Here is a 14,006-nt window from a genome sequence, read left to right as displayed (position 1 = left end):
GGCATTAATTTCTATCCATCATGGTTAGGTTTCTATTCAATAAGTATAATTAACTTTAAGCTAGACTTAAGATATTTGAAATTTTGCAATATTTGATTGAACTTGAGTTTATTATGCAATTTTTCCATTTTAAGGCTTGAATATCCCTCAATGACTTTCTTAAACAGAAGGGAGACAGGAAGGAAGTTATTTTTAAGTCTGAAAATTTCAAGGCTAGCAGCTTTTTTGCACTGTCATTATTGCATGATTTGCAATGATGCCAATGCATTCAAAAAGACATACCATTTTGTTATTTTTTTATGCAAGTTAAAGTCTATGATACTTTTAAAAGTATAAATATATACATAAACCTTCTATAAATGTTTTATAAAATTGTTCCATTGCTTGGCATTAAGCTAGGAGGTACAGTTGAAGGATCTCATTACAAGCTGAAATCGATTTGAAAATAACCGATGGCTGCATTATTCATTGTCACATGCACAAAGCACGTCCTAACGAGCTGATAATTTCCATTTATCAAAACTCGTAAATTATAAAGACTTGTCAGCAATGATTTGGATTTGTAAAACACAAAAAACTTTATATTTAGTTTTATTGTCATCTTCTATTTGTTTTGTTTCAAAAAAATCCTAGAATCCTTATCAGTTTTTGTCTCTGTGAAACATCCCCTAAACAAATATAGATTTTTCTATGATCGTTTAGTCGCTTCACCTGAATTGGTCCACTTCAATAATTCAGTAATCTGAACATAAAACATTATTTACTATCGTAGATTAATTATGGCGTTCGTTCACGTGTATCACATCAGAACCTAATCCTTCCCTGTCGTCAGATACATCAAAAGGCTGCCATTTTGAATCTCGATAAAAAAAAATTATGACCTGCCATTTCCGTTTGTTAATGATAAAGATGTGTTAATTCCAGTGTGACTTTAAAACATTGTTTGATTAATTAAATAGATACAGCTGGCTAAAAAAAGAACTTGTAACATTCGCATTTAAAAATTATGCAAACTATTTATTTTTTTAATTGTCTGTAGTTGGCACTAGCTTCTAAATTCAATCAAGGTCAAAATATATTATTTTATAAAAAAAAAAAAAATGAATTAGTTCTTTATTTTGAATAAATCTTTATATAAGCTAGCATAGTTAATTCTTCAGAGATGAAAAATGTATGGTTTCATCAACTCTGACTCATTGAATTATGTAACTTAAGGTGGTACCCAACACCTTAGCTAAAATCAATTTGGCTCGTTTAATTTTCTTAAAATTTTAACAAAGTATTTACTTTGACCCTTTGACAAAAATATAAAAATTTCAAAAAATTTGAACCAACCGTTTAATCAGAAAAATTACACTGGTTATATAGCAGTTTGACAAACACTTATTTTGATCATTGAGAAGCTTGATATTCCCTTCACAACACAACGTAACCTAAACGTTTTGCTGATTTTACAGAGTTATCTCCCTGTAGTGTAAGGTACAACCTTAATGTGGTATTTTAATGTGGGAATTATTTTAATTCTTAACCTTTGACAAATATCTGAAATGATAATTGTGATAAATGGTTTCTCTTAAAATTGCTGTTTGTATACTAGTAATTGCGTGTTGTAAAGTTCGTTTGGAGAATCTGAATATATTACCAGCAAAAGATGAGATGTTGAGTTTGAATAGGTTTATGAAAGGTTTAAGAACTACATGCAGCCATTTAATTTTCATGAAGTTTATCATAACAGTTAAACATTCGTCAAGTATGATTTTGAACTTGGATACTTTTAAAAACAAAAGCAAGCATACAAAGATTATATATGTTATAGATATTTGTAGGATTGTCAGTTTCCCTGCTAAAGGTTATAGTTTTCTCAGCTTCCTCCACCAATTAAAAATTTACCACAAGGAAAACAGAGGCGGATTTAGGGGGGGGTATAGAAAAATGTGGTTGCTTATATAGGACATCACTGAAGCTTGACTGGAGCGGGCCCCCTCTTATACATTCAGTGGGTCCCTACTCGTGAAAATTTCTGGATCCGCCACTGGAAATTCCCAACAGTGTTGAAAGTGGCATTCAACACCAATCAGTAAATCATCATAAATATTTCTTGTTTTCCTGTGCTTAAAAGGGTTATCTCTCTCTTGGTATTACAGCATTCTGCTGCCAATTAAAATGTCTCCAATGATATAGCTTACATCGCTGTTAGTGGCATTAAACACATTGAAAATTCTGTAAATTGAGGTCTTTCCATTATTGCAAGAATTGTGACAGGATAGGGTCTCGCAAAATTAAAACTGTCATTCAAATTAGAGCCTTATTTGTTACATGTATTAGCATTTCTGGAAATTGCTTTAACTTATAGATTTAGTCTATTGTTAAAAAATCACAAAAATAAGTGCATGCAAAAATTTCTGCTCAGTTTACTGGAAAAAAACGAACTTTTAATGAAGGGACAATTATAAACCTTTTTTTTTTAAATGTAAAAAATAGACAACAAAGTTCTTCTTTTTAAAAGTTGACATAACATGAAATAGATAGTTAATTGAGATAAAGTGTTCGGTTAATCCACGTGGAAGATGCAGGGAAAAACTTGACAGTGATAGTCAGACTCGATGCATCATAAACAATCTATTCAAAAATGTTTTTGTTAGTGTGTGTAGACAAAGGAATGTTTCTTAAATTGACTATGAAAGATAATTAATTATTTGACATGCACTATCTGACATTGTTATTAACTTGATTTGACATACTCTTCTTGTCGGCTTTCATAGTTTTTATGGCGATTGAAAAAGCGTGACTTTAGGTTGCCATCTTGTCAAACTGTTGTATGTTTCATGTTGGTAACAAGACGTTGTACTTTTCAAACGAAACATGTCAGGTGACAGCAATAATGTCAATCTTGTTTGAGGAAGGTTGTCAATAAATTGTAATTTGAAAATATTTATTACATTATTTACGTACGGTAAATTCATCTGCAAGGTTGTTGTATAAATGTTAGTGGGAGGACTTCCTGTTTAACTTGAAATAAATTTCAGTTTGGTCGAAATTTCAATGCAATAAAGTCGTTAGGCGATGTTGAACTTTCTTTTTTTTTTTGCATCAACTTTAATGCTGAAAGATGCATTTATGGGATTTTGATTCTATTTTGAAAGGCTGGTTGGGTGGTATGGGTTTGTAACATATTCCTCCCATTACTTTTGATTGTTTTTAAATCACTTTTAAATTTATAAAATCTGTCCTTGACACCCCCCATATTCTGAAGAAGCAAAACAAAAAACACTGGTACACATGTACTCATAAACCAATGCAACTCTTGAACTGGTTCTGTAATGTTAGGTACTGAAATCATTATAGCTCAGAGTTCTCAACCTGCCAACATACTGAAATCTTACCGTCCTACATTCTACAAAAACATGTTATGGTCAGAAAAACAAAGGTCACATTTGGTCATCCGATACGCAATTTCCCATAATTTTGTTTTTATTTCCCAACTTTCCACGGTTTGACTGGACACAAGTGGACAATAACACACTATAATTGTTAGTTATGTCAAAGAAAAACATCAGTTTACCCTGTCAGATATGTATGTCTTCGTGTCATAAAGTTATCAACAAAAACACAATGCCTGTGTCATTTGTGAGTCACATTTATTGCCCTTTGATATATGTCGCTTGTCTTTTGATTCCTCAGCCATTGTTATAGAGATGACTTTTTTGTAGCAATTAGAATATGAATGGCGAAATTGCTCATTAGAAATTTTACATCTGGGATTTATTTTTGCTTCTTTGTTTTTGAGATTATAGGGCTTTTGTTTAAAATTGAGCTATTAGTTGTCTCAATTGTCGGCGGCGTCCACAAATATTCACTCTGTGGTTAAAGTTTTTGAAATGTTATTTACTTTCTGAAACTATCCTGGATTTCTACCAAACTTTGACGGAAGCTTGTTTATGATCATAAGATAGTATCCAGAAGTAAATTTTGTAAAAATAAAATCGATTTTTTACTATTTTACTTATAAATGGACTTAGTTTTTCTGCAGGGAAACATTACATTCACTCTGTGGTTAAAGTTTTTTAAATTTTAATAACTTTCTTAAACTATCCTGGGTTTGTACCAAACATGGACAGAAGCTTGTTTATGATCAAAAGATAATATACAGAAATAAATTTTGTTAAAAAAATAAATCCGTTTTTTCCGTATTTTACTTTTAAATGGACTTAGATTTTCTGCCAGGAAACAACACATTCACTCATTGGTTAAATTTTTAAAAAAAATTAATAACTTTCTTATACTACTTTTAATTTGTACCAAACTTAGATAGAAGCTTGTTTATGTTAAAAAGCTAGTATTTAGAAGGAAATTTTGTTAATATTTTGTACCTGTGTATCTGTATTTTACTTATAAATGGACTTAGTTTTTCTTCCAGTTAACATTACATACAGTCTGCAGTTAAAGTTTTTAAACATTTATTAGATTCATGAACTATCCTGGATTTTTACCAAAATTGGACAGATAGTATCAAGCAGAATATTTTTTTTTCCCTCATTTTTGTTGAGCCTGTGATTTTCAGCAAAAGTAGGCAAGACACTGGGTTCCGCGGAACCCTTACAAATTTGTTTGTTGAGCCTTTGACTTTAGTCACAAAAGGGAGACTAAGCGATCCTACATTCAGTTGTCGGCTGCGTCCACAAATATTCACTCTGGTTAAAGTTTTTTAAATTTTAATAACTTTCTTAAACTATACTGCATTTCTACCAAACTTGGACAGAAGCTTGTTTATGAACATTAGATAGTATCCAGAAGTAAATTTTGTAAAAATAAAATTCTATTTCTCCGTATTTTACTTATAAATTGACTTAGTTTTTCTGCGAGGAAACATTATATTCAGTCTGTGGTTAAAGTTTTTAGAATTTTAATAACTTTCTTAAACTATCCTGGATTTTTAACAAACTTGGACGAAAGCTTGTTTATGATCATAAGATAGTATCCAGAAGTTAATTTTGTAAAAAAATAAATCCAGCTTTCTGTATTTTACTTTTAAATGGACTTAGATTTTCTTCCAGTTAACATTACATACATATACGGTCTGCAGTTAAAGTTTTTAAAACATTTATTAGATGCATTAACTATCCTGGTTTTTTACCAAACTTGTACAGAAGCTTCTTACAATCAAGAGGAATATTTTTATTGATTTTTTTCCTCATTTCTCTTGCCTGCGATTTACAGCAAAAGTAGGCGAGACACTGGGTTCCGAGGAACCCTTACAAATTTAAAAAAAAACAATTAACAAAAAAATAATAAGGCAGTACCAATCTGGTTTCTTATTTACTGTAAATAAAGAATGTGATGTGGTTAAAACATGGTTATAAGCCCTCAACTTTCCTGTAAACTAGGACAATGACATTTAATTTCATTATGATATTAGAATATGAAAACATGAAAAAGGGGGGTTAATATACAATGATTAAGGGGAAAGCAGCCAAACAAAGAATAGTTCAACTGAGAGTCTTCTTTACCACATAAATTATTGAGCTCACTAGAATTATTTACAGGATAAAAGAAGGAGTGCTTTGAGATTCTTGTTGACAAATTGAAATAAATTTTCAGAAGTCTACTCACAGTATGTGGTCATGATGACAGATTTGAAGGAGGAAACTTTTATTCAGAAAATTAAAAGAAGAAAAAACTCAATTGGATTAATATTTCTTTGATACTTTTGAAGATGTTCAAAAATAGCTCATGATAATACAATATTATGTACTCAACTAGACTTCCTTTGCAGATCTCGAGTGACACCTCACCTTGCTAGCAGTGTAATCCTTTTATACTAATTAACTGTAAATAGGGTATTTAAGTATTGAATCTGCCTTCCCAATTGAAATTGTGAAAATGAATTAAGAGTAATTTTATTAAGAAATTATAAAAATCACCCACAACCCTGCTGGGAGTTACTCAGATCATTTCAATTTTAATTGAATTTGTTCTCATTTGAATATACGAGGGTTACACTTTTGAAAAATATGAATTAGTTCTTTTATGTGTTAAGAAATGGATAAAATATTACGTTACTTATAAAATATCATTTTCAAAACTAATACTATTAAAAATGTATCTGTTCAATATGGACTTTAATCCATTCCATAGAAATTTGATGAAAATGTTGAAATTGATTATTTAAAGACATCTTGCTTACGTTAGTTTCATCTAAATCAGAATCAATTTCGTCACCAAACTTTTGAAGTAAAGCTACACTAGCTAACCTTATGTTAATGTGAAAATTGAAAAGAATTCACTTCTTTTTATAATAAGTGGAATATTGATTGAGAAGGCTGCGAATAAAAGCATTTTCATTAAAAAAAATTGTTACAACATTTTTAGCTACTTCATGTACTTGGACATGATGTTTATTGGAAGTGTTGTACAAGCTCCGTGTTTAGATGAAGATTTTATTCATATTAGGATGTAAAGTCCTTTTGTTTAATTAACAGGAAAGCCTCTTGGCAAGTGAAATAATGAGGCATCTTTGCAAAACTAGCTAGGATCACAATCTCTGTTTAGCTTATAAAAGCAAAATGTGGATATATTGTTAACTTCTCTTTGTTTCATAGGATATATTATTAAAGTTTAATTGATCTATATAATGAGAGTCTGTCTTTTTGAGACTTTGACATTTATTTCTTCTCAATTTGGTTGTTTTTATAGCAAACCCATATGTACTGACACAGTGTCATGTATCAGATAAAAAAAAAAAAAAAAAAGAGGGACGAAAGATACCAAAGGGACAGTCAAACTCGTAAATCTAAAATAAACTGACAACGCCATGGCTAAAAATGAAATAGACAAACAGACAAACAATAGTACACATGACACAACATAGACAACTAAAGATCAAAGTTGCTTTTAATATATAAGTTAAGTTTTTATCAAAAAAGAGGGAGTTTACATGAATGATATGTGGAGTTGCACTTGTAAGAAAGCTGTGCATGATTGAAGAGTTCTTGTGACATATTTTCACAAGTTCAAGGATACTTACATACTTACTTGTTCATGTAAATTTTGGTTGTAGATCATCAAGATGAAATGGACATTTATAACATTAATCAGTTTCAAAATAAATTTTACTGGACTTAAATTATGAGTCATTAATTCTCTAATGGAAATTTTATTTTATTTCTCAAAATGTAACATTAGATTGTTACGATTAAATTCTCGACATATTTTATATATATTTAGTATGATTTTATATAGAGAGACATAAATTTATCCCTCTTAAAGTGGTCAGTTTGACTGTTTACTTTAGCCTAAAGAAATCAACTGTTGAAATTTGAAACTTAACGAAAATTGAATTTTTACAAAACATCTATTAATAGATGAATTTACAAAGGGTCATAACTCATGCTTACAGCATTGTTATGGTATGATAAAACGATAGTCTTGTCACACGAATCAAAGTCACCTTAAAATTATTGTAATAAAACAGAATTTTAACTTTTTACAAAATATAGATGAGCCCTTTACGACAAGCAGTAGATCACTTAAATTCAATTTAAAAGCATTTGTTTTGCTTGATTTAGGATGATTATGTTGAAGGGATATCGCGAAATAATTACATGATTTTGGCTATTTATCAGATTAAAATTTAGATTTTTACAGAGAATAAGAAATGTTAAGGGTTAAAAGTTTAGGGAGGCACTTCGGTTGTCAACCTCATTTACTATATTTAAAAAAGAAGATGTGATGTGATTGTAAATGCAACAAGTAACTCTCCACGAGAGACCAAAAGACACACAATTTTTAGCAGTTATATGTCACTATATGGAGTTCAAGGAACAACTTTTCCAGCCTTCTTTTTTTTACTGTATATTGGTTATGTTGGTTAACAGCAGAAACTCATATAAACAGATGCACATCATTTACCATTTAATTTTTTTATTTATACTATACAGATACAAGCTCATTATAATGTATTGAGGTCATACAGTATTTAATTCCATTTAATAATTATCATTACAAAAGGAGTTAAATTAAAATCTGCCATGGAGATGTTAACACTCAAATGTTATCTGATGGTATTACAACTATAACTCTGGATTCATGTAAATGATACGGGATGTTTTGTCATAAATCCTTAAAGACTTCTCATAATTCACGGGACTGCCGTGATTTTAAAAATGATAAATTCAATTTTCAGGACGGAATTTGATTCTTATTTTCTCATTAATTTTACGGCAGAAATTTAAGACTCAGATTGAATCTAAACGACAATTTATTTTTATCAACGAAAGTTTTTAACTAGAAATCATATTTAACCGATTTTATCAGCTTTGACCGTAAATAATGATTTTGTTTAGATGGTTAATGATGATAGTGACTGACCATTTAATGTACTTTTGGTCAGCTCATAGACTTCCATTATGATAATTTTCCATCTTTTTGTCCGTAAATTACCTTGTTATTTTCTTAATTTTTCCGCCATTATAGTATCATAATGTTTCATTAGATTTGAATTGGAAGACCGGCCATAAATCACGGCTATGTCAACACGATTGGTGCCAGATACAAGAGTAGAAGGTTATATTAATAGGGTGGTTCGTTATTAAAGATGAACACTGAGATAGCATTGTGCTATGTACAGGTTCAATGGGTATATTGAAATATAAGATGTGTTTTGAGTTCATGGAGTTTTATACTTTCGTTAATATGAAAAAGCGCTTAGGAATAACAGATTGAAAGCAGCTTTACGGTCTTCAGTTTTAATATGATAGAAATAAATTGGTGCAAAACTAAGGGTTTTATTTCATAATATGAATATTATTGCACATTACACAATTAAATTTTCTTAATGTCCCATGAATCAGCAGATTAAATAAAAAGTAATTTGCATAATTAAATTGGAACAAATTACACACCATAATAAAATAATATTAATGGGTTGGTTTTAGTTGAAAATTGACTCTGGTTTAATGTGGACTGGATAATGCTATATATTTTGTTGATTAGGAAGGCCAAGAAAATATAGTTATTTCTTGAGGATCCATCTTCCTCTACCTAAACTGATTAAGTGTCTAAGTCTTAGCTCATAATTATTTTTTTGTGGGTTTTTTAAACCCTCAACTGTAGGTGACTGCGTCATTAAGTGTTACCCTTGACCTTTCGTCTTTCCATCTTTCTATCCGTCAGTCTGTCCCATTTTCAAAGCTTGAGAGTCGGCATTGGTGTTCTCAGACTAATTCCTCTTTATTAATGAGAACTATTAAAGTCGAGCATTTTTCTTGTAGTTGATGAATAAAATTTTATTTGACTAACTTCTATCTTTATTTTTGTTTGAAATAAAACCTTAAACAGGAATTTTCCCCTTATCCTTATAAGAATTTACCAGCCATATCTAATTCTATGGCATGTATAGTAAGCCTATTGTTAAAATGATGATGATATGTTTTCATATGATATGACTGCTTGAACAAGTTTATGTATCTTTTATATAAATAATTCTATTCTTGATATGCGAAACATTATAATGGGAAGAAGAAGAAAAAACAGTAGCTATAAAATGACTAATCGTTTATAAAAGTCTTTATTTTATATTGATTTGGCTTAATTTGAATATATTTCGTACATTAATTCAATCATGAAAGGTTTTATTTCCCGAAGTTGGTCATATCAGTTTATATTTAAATATCCTGAAACAACCGATCTGGATTCAAGTTTTATTTTTGTGTCGTTAAATAGCTTACGTTGATATTTTCAAAAGATTTTACCGATTGTTCTCACAGATTACTTTGAAATGACAGAAAATGATACTTTATGACTAAACGAAATTGATATCTACGGACAATTCTTCTCTTGACCTTACAAGGTCATATGGACCAAATAGGCAAATTAAACGTAAATAAAATACAATTTTGATGATGTTATGGAGAACATTAATGCTTGTCATTTTGAACAGTGATATATTTATTGTCTTATATAAAACTTATTTGTATGAATATTGTAGTATTCTCTATACTACAGACGACAGACACACAAATGACACCCTTTTCTGCCATTGACAGCACACCAACAATACCTTCTTCGTACACATGGCAGTAAAAGAAATAAAACTCAAACACAAATTCAAATTTGCCGACAGCCCGTCGTACGTGATGGACGCCAGATATAATTGTATAATAAATCTATAATCGTGACATATAAATCAGTAATCAAATTGCATTTTCATTTACCAATCATTTCAGTATGTACAACCACAGCAAAATATTGTATACTGTACGTTTAATAAAATTACCCCTCATTGATAGCCAAGGCCGACCAGGAAAAACCGTATTACGGAAACCTGTGCCCGAATCAATGCTCGAGTCTATCTCAGGATAATGAACGTCGGACCCCGTCATGATTTTTGTTATAATGTACAAACAGATAAATATCATCATTTAGAAAAAATGAAGTTTACACGGTCAATACGACGGCTAGAAGTGAAGCTACCACAGAAAAACACCTTATATATGACCACAACTCAGTCCTCTGATTGGCTAAATTTCTTCGGCCTACCGAAAATTGACGATTCCCATATCGAGAATACAACATTTTCCCGCTATACTGATCGAAACGCGGGAAAATATTAGTATTCTCTATACTACAGACGACAGACACACAAATGACACCCTTTTCTGCCATTGACAGCACACCAACAATACCTTCTTCGTACACATGGCAGTAAAAGAAATAAAACTCAAACACAAATTCAAATTTGCCGACAGCCCGTCGTACGTGATAGAAAACCAAAGAAAGGGGTAATCTATAGGCCTAATACCTTAGATATCTTCAAACGTTTTTCAGTGGAATCTACTATGTAACCGTCTTTACTAGAGTCAGACTTCCATCTACCGTGCTTCTTTAAGCATCTGTCACTAACATCGGCGTTTGCCGCCATTGTTGCCCCACCGGATCTGAACGAATGGAGACCTATGTTTCCATCTGGACAAATTGTTCGAATTCTCTTAAGAATAGACTCTCTAGCCGCCGTGTAACTTAGCTTTTTATCCTTAGTAATAAGCTTGCATGTATTACGAGATCTATAAATAGGCCGAAACAAATAAAAAAATTTCTGGCAAGAATCACTGAAACCTGCTAACCTAGTGTACCTTAGAAACATTGTGTAAGGACAAGCAGATGAATTACCCTTGGAAATCAAGACTTCAGAACTTTGCCTATATTGGTCTGTTTTGCTTTTTTCGATACACAAAATTAAATGAGATTCATGTACTTTTACATCACAAAAGCGTAACGAACTGACCTCATCGTATCTAAGAAATCCTGAAAAACTCAAAATCATCATTGTCAAATCCCTTACAACAAGTAAATCTAAAGAATTTTTAAACATATCACAAAGTTCGATTAAAGTTTCCGGAGTAATTGGATCTTTCTTCTCTGTCTTTTTTGGTGCTACTCTTTTAGATGCTTCAAGAATTGATGTTACAAAAGTGTTTGATGTAGGATCGCTTAGACCATTTATCTCATGTGCCCATTTTATACCATACACTGCGTTCGAAATAGGGTGACAAGTAGAATTATTGTTCAATAAATGTGTTAAATACAGTGCAACATGAACTGGCTGAGCTGGCAAAGATTTGTGTCCTTGTAAAGTAATGAAACGTTCCCATCGTTTGTAAGAATTAAAATATGATTTAACAGTATTGTCACTTTTAGAGTTTATCAACAGTTCACACATCTTCGGATAAAGCTCGTACATATAACTGCCAACTTCTATACCACTGTCATGGACGGCCTCCTTCACTGTGTTGTCTAATGCAATCCCTGTTGAAATAAATAACGTCATAAGTATATTGAAAACTAAAATTCTATTCTTAATGCTATCAATCTAAATTTGAAACACTGTTGTCCAAATACTCCGCACTGCCCTCTGCCTCTTTTAGTCAGATTTTCCCCTTGAAAAAACTTTCTGTCAACTATGAAATCCTTAAAATTTCCAAATTGATCCACCAACATAGGCCAAAATGGTGCCGATGTCCATTCCGGGATGACTAAAGTGCCATTGCATTTTTCTATTCTAATCTTATTAATAACCTTTGGAATCAAACTTGGTGGTGGAACTATCCAATTATTTTGTCCACCCCATACTACTGTAAACGAGTCTATCCCAGCAGTCCCGGGACACCAAAACTTTGAGTTAAAATGTTTGCACTTGGCATTGTAATCATGTGCGAACCTATCTATGTCATGTGGACCCCAAACGTGATCAAGATACAGAAAAATATCATCTCGTATTTCCCAGTCATTACAATCTGTTACCCTACTTAAAGTGTCTGCATACTGGTTTGATTCTCTTGGTAACCAAACCAAACTCAACTTAATTGCATTCTCTCTGCAAAATTCATCAACGAACAAAGCGTTCTTATGCAAAACCATTTTCCTACTACCAATATTAAGTATATGTGTGATATTCAGATTATCTGTGAAAACTCTGACAATCTTACCAGAGAGGATATTGACAAAATTTATCAATAATCTTTTTACAGCCTCGAGCTCTCTCCAGGTCGAACTTTCGGCCTGTTCCGCCATTGACCAACTACCAAACATTTCCAAAGGTTCGTCCTCTGAACCAGTGGTAACAAAACCACCGAAACCTGTACCAGATGCATCACTGAACACATAATAATCTTGTGGTACATTATAAGTCAACTGACTTAACCGAGATCCTATCTCGTTAAAGTTTTCAACTTTATGTTCCCAAAAAATGCACTCCTCGAATGCGTCCGTACTAACTAGTACTTTGGCGTTCCAACTTGCCCTTTGCAATATACATTGGTACAAATACCTTGTTCTTAAACGTGCCTGATCTCCTAATACAGGCTGCATTGATATGATCTGTCCTACAATACTTGCAATAAATTTCACCCGGAAAAGCCTAATTCCGTAGTGAAATTGTAACCTGAAAACTTCCAAAATTCTTAAAAGCTTCTCTATTCTTTTTTCGGTAATTCTTATAACCCCTTCTATCATATCCCAATGAAAACCCAACCAGTCAAGACCTTGAATAGGAACCCAATTGCACTTCTCTGATGCAAGAACAAACCCAAATTGTTCCAAATCGGAATGGATTTTTTCACTCGCTAACATAGCCTCTTTCATGTTTTTGCCCCCGCCGAGGCCATCGTCTAGATACATGACAATTTTTAGACCCGTACTTCTCCAATATTTTATAACTTCCCTGACTACCTTTGTGAAAATATACCCACTGGTTGACAACCCAAAAGGCAAAACATTATACACATAATATTCATGCTCCCATTTAAAACCTAAATATGTAGTATCTGTTTCAAAAATGCTTATATGATGATATGCGCTTTTTAAATCGTAAGAAAATACAAAATCTCCTTGATCATATAACTGTCTAGCAGTTTTTGCATCTTCATATTTGTGTTTAAATTTAACTACATATGGATTGATATGTCTTGCATCTAGTACTAATCTGAGTTTTGAACCTCTATTATGAGCTACAGTTAAAGGATTAACTACATATGGCTTACGAGACACTTTAGTAATACATCCTTTTTCTAGCAATTTTTCAATCTCGCTCTGAACAAATTCAGGATTGTCTCTTGCTGATTTGTTATTTTGTAATTCAACCATGCATGGAATTGTGCTGAAAGGAATTTTATACCCGTTTGCTATAATATCTAATACAAAATCCGTGGCACCTATTCTCTTCCATTCGCTCAAGCTCTCTTTTAAATGACCTACACCTGTACCGTTACATTTTACTATAGTAGTAGTATGTGTATTGCTCATTGACTGGACATCACGTGATGTCTGTGTTATTGAATTAACATTTCTCATTGAATAGAGTTCACCCGATGCTACTTCTGTTTTTGGGTGAGTATACATTTCTACTTTATCAATTTTACATATAGAAGTATCAATACTTATCTTATGTTTTTGCTCAGCAGCAGACTTTGGACAATTCCTAATCCAGTGCCCGTACTCATTACAATAGAAAC

The 14,006-nt window shown here is 31.9% G+C and overlaps 2 protein-coding genes across 2 annotated transcripts in view; one reads left to right on the top strand and one right to left on the bottom strand.

Annotated features, from left to right (window-relative positions):
• The window catches only part of LOC134697007 (putative protocadherin beta-18), an 82,106-nt gene that overhangs the window by 15,784 nt on the left and 52,316 nt on the right, over positions 1-14,006 (top strand). The window lies entirely within an intron of this gene.
• Positions 10,383-11,824, bottom strand: LOC134696342 (integrase/recombinase xerD homolog). Its single transcript, XM_063558068.1, has one exon. It carries the CDS (start codon positions 11,822-11,824, stop codon positions 10,784-10,786), a length of 1,041 nt encoding a protein of 346 aa, XP_063414138.1. The 3' UTR covers positions 10,383-10,783.

This window comes from Mytilus trossulus, chromosome 14 (genome assembly GCF_036588685.1).
Source record: "Mytilus trossulus isolate FHL-02 chromosome 14, PNRI_Mtr1.1.1.hap1, whole genome shotgun sequence".
Lineage (NCBI taxonomy): Eukaryota > Metazoa > Mollusca > Bivalvia > Mytilida > Mytilidae > Mytilus > Mytilus trossulus.
This window is presented reverse-complemented; position numbering and strand designations above follow the sequence as displayed.